An 18093-nucleotide genomic window follows, 5' to 3' on the forward strand; every position below is an offset into this window, starting at 1 on the left:
GTAGTTTTTGCCGCCATATTTTAATTTGTTTTCATTTCCATCCAGTTTAGTAAACAACTGACTTTACATAGAAATTGGTGCAAAACTCAAAAAAGCATATTTAATTCAGACGACCTTCGGTCTGGAATTTTAAACTTTTTCCTATGTTTGAGTAAATCTCAGTTACGCGAACAGAATTTCTGTACCACGACGAGTTTATTTTTTTTAAGATTTTTCAAAATGGGGAATTGATAACACTATTTTTTCGCGACAAATACAACACTGTGACGAGCTTTTTTTAAAAAAGCTATATATTTCTTATGCTCTCCATTTATAAACATGAATAAGAAGCACAATGAAAAATTCTCACGAGAATCCTCCACCAATGTAAACCGGTTGTGGTTATCATAGTATAGAGAGGAACGAGAACTTTCATTTTCAAGGGAGCAACCATTTTTTGTTTACAAACACTGCCGGCTTTATTGAAAAACATATGATTTTATCTGTCTCTCCATATGACAAATGTGTGACGTCATCAAAACAATCTATAAGATACGCCACTACGAACGAACGAATAAAAACAAAATTCAATTCAAAACAAAGTGGCGGCGTCCAAGTGGGCCGCATAAATATTCTATCCGCTTGGGAGAAAAAGAGAACTGTAATCAGAATATGAATTTGGGGAAAGCTGCCACAACATAAGAAGAACAGCTGTTTCTGCTTTCGTTGTGAGTATAGTTTTGTTATACACGGCACCGCGAGTGGTCGGTTGGTTGAGTGGTTGTTTGATTATTCTGGTTGTCGTCCGCATCGCGTCCCCATTCAAAAGCATAAAAGTGTTTCATCCGAATAGAGGCAATACATTTTATTTCCTCTGCTCGAAAGGTCACCTTGAAAAGTTGCGAAGCCAAGAATTTTGTTCATTTTAAAAACGATTCCTGCTTGAACGCATAAATTTCCCAACAAAAAAAGTTTAAAAAGTGTTTAGGTAAATTGCTCCAGAATATTTTGGAATAAAAATAATAATAATAAACTAAAATTTAAAAATAGATATTCAAAATAAAACAATAAAAATAAACAATTTTGAAGTGAACAAAAATAAATCAAATAAAGAAAAAATGTGTATCTCATTCGCATGGAATTCTTATGTGACCAATATTAGCTACAAATGTCTTATTTTTTATTTATTTTTAAAATGTGATTAATTTTATTTGTGTCAACTAACAAAGTGAACTGTGAAAGTTTCTTCAAGTTACAATATTTGAATGCATTGCATCCACCTGTGCAGCTGTTTTTAAATGTTACACCACCTTCATGAATATAACGGGTTTGTGCAATACGTTGACGTTTATAACCTTACATTTTGATTCGAAGCGCAATTAGTTACAAATCAACTCAAAAAAGAGTACCAAATGCCGCCGTCCTATTGCATTTTCAAAATGCATTTAAAGCTGAGAGTGTGTGTAATATGCGTGCATCTGCTCTCTCCTTCTCTCTCGAATTGTTTGTTGTCAAGATGAATGCAGTTCTTTATGCACTGATCTGAACTTGAAATAATAACAATAACAAAATTGATAAATTCTTATCAATTGTTATGATTAGTAACACTGTGCAACAAAAATTATGACTCGTATATTTTCTATGACAAAAAATTCGCATAATATCTTAAAGAACTCTTATAAGAAAAAGGAGTGGCAAAGTGGTATTTAGCATTCTTATCCCAAAACACGTTGAATCCAAAATGTACCATAAAACCAAACATCGAAAAAAGAAACGTAGGACCACAAATACGATTCCACAAATCAAAATTTTAGCATGAAAATAAGTATACAAATCTATTTTTCCTAATATAAATTAAAAATATGCTCCAAATAAGAAAAGGCTATTGCCGGAACGGGCCTACTATGTGACACAATACACCTCTGCCCCTGAGCAAAAACTATTCAAGGATTGAACATTATTTTAGGGATTTATTAAAGTTATTCACCCAGGCTGGATTTTAACACCGGATACTTAAAGCTGACTGAACCAAGGTCTAATATTTTGCTTAAGTTTTTTCTCTTGGAATACGTCCAACAGAAGTAGAGATATCCGCCATGAAAACAAAATTCCACAGAATAGATATCTCTGTTGTTTGACTAGCTACCCACCATAACCTACTTTGCATCATTGTAAAGGTGAGATTTTCCACGTTCATTTCCATTTTTGAATATCCCTATTAGAAGCGGAGATATATTATGTTGGCTATTTATTGCCCAACATATTTTTCCCTATTCCGACTATTCCTGAATGTTATCAGAACATCGCTAAAATCAATAGGCTTCTTCCTCAAAATTGCGCCACAGCGTGGTTAGAATGTTCAGATGGACGTACGGACACACGTAGCCAGATCGACTTTTCGATGTGTTACACACTTTTGAGCCAAAACGAATTTATAATACCATCCCCACATCGGAGGGTATAATGACCCAAAAGACTTCAGATGACATCAGAAAACTGGCAATAAAAATCAAATTTCAAGCTTAGTCTCAATTGAATATCTCACCAAAATAGACATCCCTGTATTGGAGTATTTGTAACGGAAATGCGGGCCATTGTAAAGATTGTAAATCAAAATCATGCCGAAAGTCCAGTCAAAACTGTGTAAAACTTATCTAAATCGGAAAATATGAGAATGAGACGCGAGCTGCGTACCCCAAGCCTCAAATCTTTTATTCCTGCCTAGCCGACCCGGTCTTCGTTGCTGGTCCTTGAAATAGTTGTATGTTAATTTTTTAATCAATTATAGCTCTGTTCCTTTACGTGCAAGAATCTTCAAGTTTTACAACTTTTTACTCGAAAAGCGTTCCTTAACTTCAGACACCATACAAATCATATGGAAGTAGATTACAACTTTTGCTACTTTTGGCAGTTTTACCATTTTCAAAAGTAAAGGAACAGACCATATATGATGCATGCATCTCTAATTAGTCAGGATCTGCAAGTGACTATGACCAAAAAATCTTGGGAAATGCCACATTTGATAAGTTTTGCGAACTTTTAATGTTTCGTGTGTGACTTAGGCCATGTTTATATTATAGCCTTTTGCAGGGTTAACCTTCTTAATGAGGATTTACTTGAAGTATTCGCAAAGGAATTGACATTTGAAACCCAGTGGGTTTACTAAATCCGGTTATATGTAAACGTACTATTAATGATTTAATACCACATTGCAACAAAATTAAATTGTTCTCAAAATTATGGAAAAACCGAGTAGATTATGAAAGTAGAACTGAAAGTATGAGACACGTGTATCGGCGTTTTAAAGTTTAAATCGGAAAGTAGGCGGGGAAAGTTCCGCCAATTTCTAGTTTTTTTTTTTCGAAATATTCGAGTTAAGATTTCTTGGAATCCTTGCACTTTAATGTATATAGTGTCTTTGGCAACTTCACTGAGGAAGATGTGGGAAATATTTTTGTTACAAATTTTAACCCTCATGCGGTTTATCAATCGCCAGGAATCGTTAAATATGAAAAACACGTTTTAGGTTAAAGTCGGACTTCATCTGAATTTATTCCAAACGGTCACAACGGTTGTGAATCCGTTATTGCTGAGCGGTTTAAAAATATTATTCTGACTGGCGACTTCAATATAAACATTTTTGAACACAGTGACATGATTAGGAATTTTTGCTCACAGTATAACCTTGAAATTGTTCATAACTCATTGCCGACTCACTTCAGCGTTACAGGAGAAAGGTGTTCTCTTATTGATTCCAACTCAGTAATTCAGAAAGGCCAATTCCTTTTTCCTGCATTGAATTCCCATCATGCTGCTATTTACATTTCTTATAAACTAGAAAAGGTCGAAACTGAACGCTCCTTTGTAATTCGTGATTATTCCAAACTTGACATCAATGCTTGTATCCGTGACTTGGAATATTGCAATTTTCAGGGAATTTACAACTCTAATGATCCTAACATACAAGTTGAGTTATTTAATGAGAATGTCCTCGAAGTATTTAATAACAACGTTCCTCTAAAGACAATACACCAAAAGAATAATACTGACTGGACTAACATTTCACACGTTGTGTTTGCGAAAGAAATATGTGATTTTGCATATGCATCTTATGTTAACAGTAGAACCTCTGATAATTGGAGAATATTTTGCAAATTCAGGAATCGGCTAAAGAGAGTAATGCGCAGAGAAAGGAAAAAATACTTCCATAAAATATTGTCTGTCTCTTCATCCAAGCTGTTATGGTCAGAGCTTAAAAATGTCGGCCTATCGGACAATAGACAAGAGGCGTGTAAAATAGATGTCAATGTATGTAATGATTTCTTTGTTTTACCTCAAATATCAAATGCACCTCCCGTGGCGTATCAAGAGCAGCATGTACATTTGCAGGATGGATTTTTTTAAGAAATACTCACGCGGAAGAGATGTGGAATTCATTATGTAAAATAAAAGCGAATGCTGTTGGAAGCGATGATTCCGGTAAAGTTTATAAAAATAATATTTCCTTAAGTGTCTCAGTATTTAGTACATATTTTTAATACAATTTTAATGACCTCAACCTTTCCTATCGCATGGAAATGTGCCAAGGTCATCGCATTGCCAAAAGTGAAGTGTGCAAATTCATATGCCATATGCCACGAAGTTTTGCTTAATAAACTGTTGGATATATATAGAGGAGTACCACAAGGATCTATGTTGGGACCACTGTTATTTTCTCTATATATGAGTGATATCTTCCAAAATTTAACCTTTATGAAGGGCCACCTTTATGCGGATGACTTGCAGATCTTTTCACATTGTACTCCCAAAAATATAAATATATTTCGTGATGATGTAAATAATGAGCTGTGTCGATTAAATCACTGGTGCCTAAACAACTTTATTCACATCAACTCTGCTAAATCTAAAGCACTGTAAAATAGAATTGAAATACAATACACAGTTCCAAGGCACCTTCTCACTAATCGGATGCCGAATAAACTAATTCCTTTAGAGGAAAAGAACACCCAACATCGATTTTTAAGGGAACTAGGCTACTCAACACTATGTTTAAAATACTGTTGCTTATCGGCATCCATCGATGGTTGAAGGGTAGAAAATTAGTCGACAGATTCAAATAGTTAATTCCATATTGACTGTATAACTGAGTCATCAGTAGCTAGCCAGAAAGACGAGATGTGGACAAAAAAATTTGAAAAACTTAATTTTTCTTAGTTATACACCAATGGCTATTGTTAAGAACGTCAGTGAAATAAATAAAAATCTAATGCTCAAGATAGGAAAAAATATTGATGTCCGGGTTATCGAGGTACGAACAATATGAGATGTCCGGATTACCGAGTCTACAATGTAAAAAATACTAGTGTCCGGATTAACGAGTGTCCGGATTATCGAAACTATACTGTATATCATGAAAATATCAGTATCAATTTTGCTGAATAAACAGAAAAATATTTCCAAATTTTTTGATGCAATTTTTTCCTTCTTTTTTCGAGTTGATACGTGAAAGTAACATGAAATTTGGTTCTAGGCGGAAAGTGTCAAAAGATGAAAAATTCTACACAAAATTTCACTATGTGTTTTAGAATAAACCATAGTCTAGGTATACCATTTTCTTAAGAAATTTGCATTTAAAATTTATATATATTAGGATGAAATTGTTTGTTTTAATTTTGGACTGTTCATTTTTTATAATTCCATACTGGATCAAATCTAGCAAAATCCTTCACTTTCACTAAAAAACGCCTGTTAGACTATACACTTATAACATTTTTAAGAGCATTATCTCGATTTATTTGACATATATTGTATGAACATTACAGCTTAAATCGACTGGATTTGCTAAATCCTCCATAGTCTAAACGTACTATTAGTCTCTGAATAAAAGAAATCTGTAACCATAAAATATAACATTCTTAGCAGCCCTTGTTTTTTACTGCCATATTTTACATTTTTTTTTATCCAGATTGTCGTTGTGATTGGACACTATAAATATGATATTGATGGTTTTTCGTAATGAATTTATACAAAAGATGTTATGCGCTCCATTTAAACAGGTTTTGAAATATTTGTGGTGAATATATGTATGTATGTATATTTGAAAAATTAGCAGCGTAATGATTTTTAATGACAACTTTGAATGGACTTGACAATTCAAAAATTAATATTTTATTATCGTCCATGTCCCCTGTCTTTATCCTAAAGCGATCTAAGTATAAAGTTAAAAAAATGGTTAGGTCGAATTCACCCTTTATTGACATTTATTATATGTTTTGACACTTATTATATGTTCATGGCGTATGGACCGTTGATCCTCACCGTTTAAGGAGAATTGTTAATATATCGTTTCTCTTGATCGGGGGCGCAACCACCGTTGTCTCGAAAATTAATTTGCAAGCCCCGGAAATTCGTCAATAAATAAAGGGCATTTTGGACCACGGTACATTCCTGGATATTTTCTGAAAATTGCATGAAATTAGGTTAAGTAGTTTTCAAAAAATTATGTATTGGAAAGGAGTGGGCGTGGTCATTAGTTTTCAATATATAACATATTAAAAAGGTGGGCGTGATCTGGTAATTTGGTTCCAAATATATATAGTATACACACAACCCCATTGTCTACCAAAATTTATGCTGAAACTGATAGGTTTGGCTTATACGTATGACGTTTAAAATAAAGGAGTAGGGAAGGTACCCCACCTCCTCCGAAATTCATAAAATATACATAACAACGGCAAACCTTGAGCTTTTGCTGCAAATTTCATGGAAATTGGTTCAGTAGTATTGGAGATATAACATATTAAAAAAAGCAGGCGTGGTCGGGTCTTTATGCCCCAAAGAAGTATCAGTAGTGGAATTCTGTAACTCATTTTTTGAGTTACCGACAATAATCGGTAACATTGAAACGCAAAATTATGAATGAAAAGTATCAATAAAAGTTGACAACTCTGTTGCTGTCGGTAGGATTGATCAACAGCTATGGTTTGGTTGTTAACGTACCGAACAAGTAAGAAAGTATCAGTCAGCTGTGCTGACGGAGAAATACCCTCAGCAACTGACCAAGAAAAAAATCAAAACCGAACAAAACACAATAATTGTGCCGTATATAAAATATATTGATTTTGTATTACGAGTTTGCTTTAAAATCAGCAGGTACCGTATGTCAATGATTTGGTATAGCCCCACATTACGATGTGGGAGGTACCCGAAGGAGTGGACCGATATATTCTATATTACAATACCATACATGACTGGATGAAATAATAGGATGTGCAAAGCCTGCATCAATCAGAAACTCCCTGCGAGAATTATCTTGCTGATTTTTCATTTTGGTTGGTGCTGTCAGGGTTTCTTTTAACTTTTAGGCCAATATATCAGGAAGTATGGACCGTCGTAAAGAGAGCCGCGAGGACAACTTACTGCAAAAATTTCAAAGCCATCCAAGAGGAGCTCTTAAACTTCACTTTATCCGAATTTTGTGTAGGAGGTACCAGAAGGAGTAGACCGATATAGTTCATACTCGAACCCGATCTATATCTGGAAGGAATAATGCGATGTGCAAAGTTTTGACCAAATCGATTGCTCCCTTCGAGAGTTATCGTTCAGAACATTTTACAAAAAAAAGTTGAACTTTTGTGGGGGAGGTACCAGATGGAGTGGACCGAACTTAAACGAAGTTCGGACAAAATATTATTATACAAAAAATTTTGTTAAACCAATTTGGTCCAAATTTTGGATCTCCTAACATTTTGTCCAAATTTAGTTAAACTTCTAAAATAACCCATATCGGTCCTCTCCTTAGGATACATCTCCCATCTCCAAAAGTTCAACATTTGTGTTTACGTGCAGTTTACTGTTCGATATGGTCCTGTTTACAGCGATTTTATGTTTTCCGTGGACAAGTCCATGCTTCCTGGCATACTGCACTGACAGGTTTTTGAGGCAAAAAATCACAGGGGCAAGCTAGACCTTCAAAATTTCGTGCAGATATTTATAATCCCAGAAACTAATCTGCCCAGAAACTAATCTGCCAAATTTGGTTGATATTGGTTTATATATAGATATAGTTCTCATATATATGTTCTCCCGATTTCGAGTAATTGATGGACCAAACACGAAAATTCTGTCTAATTATTATGATATTTGGAATATGTGGCGGAATTCGGACTGGAAATAAGTTTGCCAAGTTATTTTGAAATCGGTTCAGATTTGGATATAGCTCCCATATATATTTTCGCCCGATTTGAGGTATTTGGTGCAACAAACACGCAAATTCTGCCCAATTTCGATGAAATTTTAAACGTGTGACAGGATTCGGTCTAGAAATATGTTTGCCAAATTATATTGAAATCGGTTTAGAGTTGGATATATCTTCCATATATATTTTCGCCCGATTTAAGGTATTTTGTGCAACAAACACGCAAATTCTGTCCAATTTCGATGAAATTTAAAATATGTGACGGAATTAGGTCTAGAAAAAAGTATGCCAAATTATATAGAAATCGGTTCAAATTTGGATATAGCTCCCATATATATTTTCACCCGATTTTAGGTATTTCGTGCAGCAATCACGCTATATACATATGTCCAATTGTGATGAAATTTAAAGTGTCTGACGGAATTTGGTCTAGAAAACATTATTGACACATCATATTGAAATCGGTTCAGGGGGCCTATTCAGTAACTTTTTAACAACTTTACTCATTGTTTATTTTTAGAGATGGGAAATAGGTAAATACCCAAATGGTAAATACCCATTATTTTGGGCATATTGGGTAAAAATGGGTAAATACCCAGGTATTTACCCAAATTGTGGGTAAAAACTATTATATAAGTAATTTAGGACAAAATTCAGTCTGAAATATTACATGGTCCATTTAATAGTAAATTTTATTAATGTACATTTAAACGGCATACAGAACAAGTTAAAATGAACAATTAAACATATTATTTAAACACAATATTTTTGCAATATTAGATCATAACATCACTGTCACTATCAGTATCACTCCCAATACAAATTATGGAAGAGTTAGGCGTAGAGTGGGTAATACCACTGGACGTGGATGGTGATTCATCCAATATTGGAGATAAATTTAAGATTTCCTCCTCAGGGCATATATTTTTCTGGGAATTACACCTTTGATTTTTCACTCTATTGCAGAGATTCCAATTGTGAGATATGAAACATATTTTTGCAGCAGTATCTGCACTTAATCTGTTTCTCTTTTTGGAGTGGATAAAACTGTGAGTGCTGAATGAGCGTTCTGTGGCTGCTGATGTGCATGGAGCAGTCAAAATACGAACCGCTATCATTGTAAGTTCTTTTGTGACGCAAACACTGTTCCACCATGTAGTAGGAGATATTTCTTGTACGCAGCTCCATACAAAATCTTTTGACCATAGATCCTCTCTAGCTTTATAGTTTGCTAGATCCGTCATTACATTTACATTAAATTTTAAACCCATATCATGAATAAATTCCATCGCAATTAAAAATTCAGATGAATTTAAGTCATGCCCAACCCTATTGGGGTCAAGTAAACTTGCTGCCAAATGTATGGGTTTAATCGTTTTTTTCATCCTTTTATCAAAGGATGACAATAATTCTTTTTTTTCGTCATCATTAATTTCGTTTGTTGCTGTTAATGTATTTTGCAGCTTATTACGAATGTCTTTAAATGCAAAATGCACACGATGTATATTGTGTTGATTTGATTCGAAAAAGGTTGTCCATTCACCTATAGGTTGGAAGAGTTGTAAATTGATGTCTAACGTGTTCCAAAAATCTTCCGAGAGTAATGATGATTTTGTTGTTGGACTCAGGGTTATTTTTTCATGAACAGCCAAGGCTTGAAGGGATACTTTACTGTTCACTAAGCTTTTTAATGAAGTAGCATAACTGCCCCATCTCGTTTTAACTGGGAGTTTTAGCTGTTCTCCAGATCCTTTTTCTTTACAGATCTTAGCAAATGTCCATGAAAGGACCTTACTGTATTTAATAGTTTTGATTATATCAATAACTAGTAAAAAATAGTTCTTCACAGTGGGACATTTTAAAAAGTCTTCGCTGAGCAAATTAAGGCAATGGGCTACACATCCTAGTGGTACTACTTGGGGATATACCTTTTGAACCTCTTTAAATGCACCCTGCATATTCCCAGCATTATCGCCAGTGAGAGCTATAAACTTGTGCTCACCGCAAACATTCATTACTTTAATAATCTCATCGGCGATATATGCTGAGGTGTGCTTGTTGTCTTCAGTTGCCAAGCTTCGGACAAACACCATCTCGGGCTTTGAGATTAAAAAGTTGATTACACCTTCACTTCGCACATTGCTTCAACCGTCACACTGTAGATGCATGTAACTTGCTGCCTTCACTTGCTCAGTAATGTTTTTCGAAGTTTCATCATATATCTTGTTCAAGTACTTGCTGGAAATTGTCTTTCTATTTGGTAATTTAAATGAAGGATTTAATTCTTCGAAAAATTGCTGCCAAAGTGGATGCTCAACCATTGAAAAAGGAGCTCCAGATACAATAATTGCTCTGGCAAGTTTCTCTTCAAGGCTATCTTTGTAGTCATCGCATATTTTGAGGCTCGAGTTTGATGGTGGAAGGGAAGTTGATGCGCTTGAAACATCACTGTAGTGGTTCGAATTTTGCAATTGGGTGTTCTGTTCACTTGGAATCATTTCACTTACTTCACTTCTTAACGTAATTGGGCACTTGACGCAGTTGACCAAATGTTTTGCCATTTTATTAACATTTGGGAATTTGTAAACCGTGTTGCAGTATCTGCAAAGAACTGCCTTTGAGTTGCTTGGATTTGTTGCAAAATGCTTCCATATTCGTTCATTTTTAGGTCTTCCCATCTTAAAAACGATCAAATTTTATTTTTCCATTTTTAACAGTCTTCACATTTTAACGCATACCTTATCAACAGATTAATCAGATAGATTAGTGTATTTTATACAGGTACAATACTTTTTTAGCGGTTCCAAATTTTATTTGAAATAATTTTTTAGCCGATTGACAAATAAAAATTTTCAATTTTTTTTTTTTTAATACCCAAATAAACACCCTGAAAAGGTATTTAAAAGGTATTTACCAGGTATTTACCCAAGTTTTGGGTAAATACCGGGTAGAATCCCATCTATATTTATTTTACAACAATTTCATTTGTTTGTTTTATTGTTTTTACAAAAACAAAAGAAATTTAAACAATATCAAAAGTTGTTAAAAGTTACAGAATAGGCCTACAGATTTGGATATATCGTTCATAAATTTTTTTTGTCGAAGTTAATTGTTTTCTCATTTTAGTTGGTTGATACCGAACTTCCTTGAGAACATAGTTTAAATATTTTTCTTTTGACAAATTGGCCGAAACAGAGGCGGCATAAAGCAAGAGCTTGGTATTGTTGCCGTGTTCATAGGAGACTTCCGAAGCAAGTTTTCTTCCTTCACTATAATCCACATTAGGGCACCCTCTCTTCTTTGTATCATTACCTTGTTCTAGCGTAAATACTGTGTCGCTAGCTAACCATAAGCTTTCAAATTGTAATACACGATATTTTGACCTCCAATTTTTTATCCATTTTTGGTTAAGGCGTGCACAAATGTTATAAACTTGTTTTTTAACTCCCGTCACGAAGTTGTCTTTGACACCTCGATTAAATTTCGCAGAAATCCAGTCTATAACGTGTTTAGGTTTTCACTGATTTTCCAACCAAAAATTAAAAATATCAAAATTTTTAAGTTTTACGAAATCTATCCGTATTTTCCATTTTTAAAAAATATATAGTATCAACAGATCAGGCTTTGGCGCCAAAATACTTAAATTGTTTAATTACGAGTGAATAAGTCTGTCTGGTTACCCAAAAATTTGTACCAACTTGTACCAATTGTTGCTGGAAGTCGTCTGTTAACGCAAAAAGGCAGCAAAAGAGAGCGATTCGAGAGAGACATTTTGACAGTTCTTTCACTGAGAGCTTGCAAATTCTTGCTGGACAACTTTCTTCTAGCAAGCACTTGCACTCTTCTTCTTCCTGAAAACAATCAATCATCTGTTTCAAAATTTTCGTTGATTTATGTTTGTGAAAATTAAAAACATTTTTATTGTGGAAATAGCAAGCGTAATTGTATTGCTTTTTTGGAGAACAAAGTTGCAAAGTGGGAAAATCCTTTTTTGGGACATTTTCTTTTTTATTTTTAATAAAATACAACGTGTTTGCTTCCTTTATTGGCGGACAAATTGTTCTGTTTGTTTTATTTTGCTTTGACTTTGCGCGTTGTTTTATTTTTTCTACTGCCTTAATATTCAAATAAATGTCAAATCAGCAGTTTGTCAGATTTTCTACTTTTTACACCACGAAATTCGTCGAGCAGAAAGTAGTAAAAGAGAAAGCCGTTTTGGCATGTTCTCTCTTAAATTTTTCTTCAAGTTTTACTAATATTTGGGGTTAGGGAACGCTTTCTGAGTTAAGAAACTTTAACGCAAAGGAACGAAGCTTATAAGTGTAAACATATGGGTGTATTTCAGGATTTCGTGAAATCCAGTGGATTTTGGAGCGTGAGTGTAAATTTAGTACTATATGCCGAATCAGGAGATTAACTCGCCAAAAAGCACTAATGTAAACAAGCTATAAGTCAAACTATGTTAATAAAAAACTATATAAATATTTCTACTCTGTTCCAGAACCTGCAAGAAGCTACTATTTTTTTACTACGATAACATTATTTCCTTTATGTTATCGGGAAAAATAGTAAAAATTAGTAAATTCTTGCAGTAGTGGAACAGACCATTAGTTACGATAAAAAACGTAATAGTATGTAAATTTATATACATGATGATATTCATATGATATGTAATCATTGATACCTTGCTATCTTCTTTATCTTTCCCTCTATCCACCTTGGACTGGCAAACAAATTAAATTGTTTTTCCTATGATCAACATCTGTACCATATTCAACTTTATGCAATCCCAAATAGGTACAAATATCACAAGTACATTGACTTGAATTGCTATGCGGTAGTTGAAAAAGGTTATTTTTGTGCCGAAAGACCGACAATACTTTAAGTAAATCATGTGAATTGTTTCTACTGCAATAACACTGTGCAACACTGGAAATGCAAACAACTTCTTATGGGCATTTTCTGAAAGTCCATATTAAGACTACAAAAACCTTAATTGGGTTTTGTGTTCTTAGATCGGGTTTAGATTTTATGGCCTCATCTAAACCGACCTCAAATGAGCCCTTTTTCCAGTGATCGGACCTTTATCTCCGAAACTAATAAGAATTTTGCTTTGCAGTCTTCAGCAGTATTGTAGCCCTAAAGTAGTAGAACTTATGTGTCAAACAGATAAACTAGGAAAAGTTGCATCTCGCGCATCAAACTGGTTAAAATATAGAAAAGTTTACATAATTTCTGAAAGTCTGGTCAGTAGCAACTAAACTGTTGGGAGTTGAACAAGTAACCATTCTAAATATTTTCCAAATAATGTGACCTTCAATTCTTCAGAACATTCTGAAACTCTAAAATGGTTATTTCATGTCGTTTAAGGGGTATTTCATAACATACCTTTTACAAAACTTATTTCAAACAATGTTCACACAGGCTGTTTATTCTCATGTTGGGGATTTCAATGAATTATTGAAATATTAACCAAATTGTTGTTGAAAAATTTGCTATAAACAAAGCGATAGAGGCATTTTACAACAATATAATGTTCTGAAGAGTTGTGTATTACATTCCAGAGAATATTTTCTCAAAAGGTAACATTAAGAAGAAATTAACATTTTGGGAGATACGCTGCGAAATATACACAAATTATAGAATTTTTAGATATATTATAAAATTTGAGGTAATAAATGCATTTTTTCGAGTTCACTATTCCTCCAAATATTTTCTTCTTGCTCTTATCTACAAGTTTGCTGCAAATGTCAAAACAAGATTCGTATTGGTTTCAGAGATACAGCCCCGATTTGTTTTAAAAATTCGATCTATAACCATGTTTAGATGAGGCCATAAAAACCGAACCCGATCTAAGAAAACAAAACCCAAATATGGTTTTTGCCTATTGGTCCTCTACTTTCATAAAATTCTGGACAGAAGTTGTTTGCACGCGATTAGCTCAAAAATGTTGCACAGTGTAATTTAAAAAAAAAGTAAGAGTGTTTCTTTTTCTATTTTGATGGCAAACATTTCGAAATTTGTCTTTGAGTTCAAACACAAATGTCACGAGAATTTGTAAACCCCATCAATTGGACCAATTGGTTTTGGTCGTCGACGATGAATTGTTTATTTTGCAAACTCATCATCGAAAGGTCTGTGACATCTGAAACACAGACAGCAGCAAATAAAATTAAAAATAAACAATATTTAACAAAATGTAAATAAATAAAAGAAATTTGTTTGGCAATTAGACGATTTCCTATGGGAAAAATATGTACATATGTACATTGTAGGGGACAAACATATGCCGAGTTTCTGATTATTGCTTCTAGGGGTCCTGATAATAATGAGAAAAACCTTTTTTAGACCTAATTGTTAGATTTTTTTGTAATTTTTTATTTTATTATCAGTTGATAAAGATAATTTTTTGTCACCAAAAAAAAAAATGAATTTATAGTTTACTCTCGCCCATCAAAAACACTCATTACAAAACCCCTTACTAAGACATTATTTGAACGAGGGAATGCCGCGCCAAACAAATGTTTATTTTTTGGCCACTTACTATTTTTTGTGACTACTTATTTAACTACTTATTTTACCGAGCAAAAATCACCATTTATTTGTCGGGACAAGCCCTTGTTAAAATAATGGGTTAGTAATGGGTGCCACCGTGGTGTAATGGTATGCACGCCCGCCTTGCACGCAGAAGGTCGGTGGCAAAATACCCCTCAGTAATGTTGGCGACATTTCCTGAGTATTTCAGCCTTGAAAAACTTCTCCACAAGTGGTGTCTTAAGACACGCCGTTCGGACTCGGCGATAAACAGTAGGTCCCATATCATTGAGCTTAAATATGAATCGGGGTGCACTCATTGATATGAGAGAAGTCTCCCTTGTCCCGTATGGGATGTTGTGGAACAATGTTTTTTTTTTAATGGGTTTCGTAATAAATATTTTTAGTAAGTAGTGTTGGATCCATAGAAAAATTATATAACCATGTAGCTACGAAACAGATTATTTTAGAAAGTTGGGAAAAAACGGCCACCTAATTGAGTTCTCATAATGTTCTTGACTAATTTGTTGATTGTCTCCTCCATCCATTCCAACAAAAATTAAAACAAATACACTTTCGGCAGCTTTTAATTTGTTTCTACGATGATTATGTGTTTGTTTTTGTTGTTGTTGCTGTTATTTTTGTTCTTTGGTTCGAAATGCCTCCCCATTTGATTCGATTGCTACAATTACTTTAGAATATTTTATTTTGTATGCGGAATCATTTGACTTGCAACTGTCGAACCGTAAACTTGTCGGTCTAATTGTATTGTGGCTCTGTTTGTTCATTCTCCTCCTCATCACAACAAGGCGATGTGTTTTTAATGGACATTATCATTTGAAATGCAAAACGAATAGAAATAAATCTGCCGAATTTGATTACCAACAACAAACATTTTATTAATAACAGCAACAGGAACAATCCTCCATCATCATGTGGCTACAGGACGGTCTACAATGGGTATTTCGAAATTTTGCAACGATTTTAACCGCCTGCCTAGGTTTTTATGTCGTCCGTTGGGGTTACGAACTTTTCCAAAAGATTAGCCAGCAGCAGGTTGATCAAAATCCAACAACTCCTGCCGCCAAACCAAATAGTAACGGTCCCGTGGTAGAGCAGAAGCGATTGATTAAACAGGAAAATGTCAAAGAAAGTGATGAGAAAGAGGAAAGTGAAGATTATCGACAACATTATTCTGTTATCGAGGATATTTCGATTGATGACACTACCGTCGAAGTAAATAATCCAATATCGTTACAACAACAAGAAGAGCTATCCTATGCCAAAGCCGTCATTGCAATGGGTAATAAACCGGCAAAAGCTAAAAGTTATGAGGAGGTATGTGCAAAAAAAAAAAATGAAAAAACAAACAAATAAATTAAAGATCAAAAGAAAGAAAATCAAAACAAAAGAAATTATCATCATGTTTGTGATTGAGTGATCATGTTTTCAAGTGATGCGTTTGTCCCGGTATTGTAAATCCAGTAATGTCTTAAAATGAACGAGTGCCAGTGACGTCTGAAATGTTTTGTTTTTTACAAAAAATATGCAAAATTTTCTTCTATAATTGGTGTTTGTTGTGCTTCGACAACGTCGCTTCTTACCCAACAACTTGTGATTGTGGAATAATGGCATGCGCCTCTAAAATGTGATGTGGTGTGTCCGTCTTATCAACCGAACCAAATCTACCTGCCGCCATCTGTGACCAAGAGATTTAACAATAACACTAGACAACAACAAGTTTCAATAGCATTTTTGTAGGTGACAAAAGATGTTTTTGCAACGATATAATTTTTTTTGCAGAAGTCCATACTTCCCTACATATGGACCTTTAAAGTTCCGTTCTCATATTTGTACAGCCGACCGGGCAATATGGATATCATTGTAAAGCCCTGGAGGCCTTGATTCCAAATGGCCTACTTATATTTTTACCCGAAGGCCGGCCACCTAGAAATAAGTTAATTTTTAAAGGGAGATTTAGCCGCATAGCCATTGTTGGGCCCTGTCTATAGGTGAACGTCTTAAATTCCTACGCACAAAACTAATTTTTTAAAAGGAGATTTAATGCAGGCTTTACAATGATACCAAAAGGTTTTAAACGTATGAGAAACAATCTTGGCTATATCGGAACTTTTAAGGTTCATATATGGAGAAAGAAGTATGGACTTCTGCAAAAAAAAAAAACAAACTATATTGTTGTACTCAGAATCCAAAGAAGTATTTGCGCTAATCATATCAACATGACCCGCGTCCGGACTTAAACTGGGCTTGTTCGGAAGTTCTGCCGTTTATTTTAAATATTCGGGTTATTATCGAGAGAAATTTGGAGTATACAATTATAACGTTGCAACGCCATACCAAAGACCACAAAAGCTAATAACACACGGTGCTCTTGAAGCAACTTTAAATGGAAGGTGCTTACACCTGGGAAGTTTTTGCGGATTCTGAAACTAGGCATTTTAACTAAATCGCGATTCATGTTGAAATTTTTAGGGGTATTTTAGGTTTTCACGATTTTGCTTGGAAACCGCAAGTCCTATTGAAATAGGACTAAAGAAAATGTTGTAGCTATGAAAATTCTCTACAAGATTGGCCGTTATTGAGATACAGAAGTTCAAATTGGTACCCCTAAAAATGTCATCTTGAATCGCAATTTATTTTAAAAGCGCTCCGGCGATTTTTTTTTTGTTTTTTGATTTTTCTCATCTATGAACATTGTAGTTTCAGAGTCCACATTTCCATTTAAAGTGAGGCACCGGTAAAACAATGTGAGGCACCATTCTATGGGGGCTATTTCAAAACGTCGATCTATACCGGACAAATTTCTGACGGAAAGTTTTTAGGCTCAAAAAAGACTAAATACCAAATTTCCTATATTTCGGCAAGAGAATGTGGCTAAAACTTAAAAAATACCGAAAATCAAGAAGTACGCTTCTATGGGGATATAGGAAGACGTGGACCTATACTGATAATACTCTTCTGGAATATTTTATAACTCTTGGAAGACGAAATAACGAATTTCAGCCATTTCGGTTGGATATTGACGTCACAATCTTCAGTATTACGAAAATCGGGAGGTACCGTTCTATGGGGGCTATATCGAAACGTGGACCTATACCGACAAATTATAGTCAGAAATGGGGCAATAGGAAAGCGTGGACCTGTACAGACATACATATTTCTGGCGAACAGTTTTATATCACATTGAAGACTAAATACCAAATTTCAGCCATTTTGGTGGAATATTGAATACACAAACTTCAAAATACGGCTCATGGGGGCTATATGAAGGCATAGACCGATACCGACAAAGTTCCGGGGGAAAGTTTTATACCACTGACGTAGACTAAGTACCAAATTTCAGCCATTTCGGTGTGATAATG

General features: G+C 34.4%; 1 protein-coding gene across 4 annotated transcripts in view; it reads left to right on the forward strand.

Moving 5' to 3' along the window:
• Positions 1–535: 535 nt before the first annotated feature.
• The window catches only part of LOC141387542 (glycogen debranching enzyme), a 44273-nt gene continuing 26715 nt past the window's right edge, over positions 536–18093 (forward strand). Inside the window, exons 1-2 of one of the 4 annotated variants that reach the window (XM_073957416.1) lie at positions 552–967; positions 15620–16048. In XM_073957416.1, the coding sequence (XP_073813517.1) occupies positions 15644–16048 (405 nt within the window). In that variant the 5' untranslated portion in view covers positions 552–967; positions 15620–15643. Of the gene's footprint in view, positions 1307–15619; positions 16049–18093 lie in introns of all 4 variants that reach the window. The other 3 variants (XM_073957419.1, XM_073957418.1, XM_073957421.1) reach the window with 3 other exon arrangements.

This window comes from Musca autumnalis, unplaced genomic scaffold, assembly GCF_047663935.1.
Source record: "Musca autumnalis isolate F117 unplaced genomic scaffold, ASM4766393v1 scaffold_5, whole genome shotgun sequence".
Lineage (NCBI taxonomy): Eukaryota > Metazoa > Arthropoda > Insecta > Diptera > Muscidae > Musca > Musca autumnalis.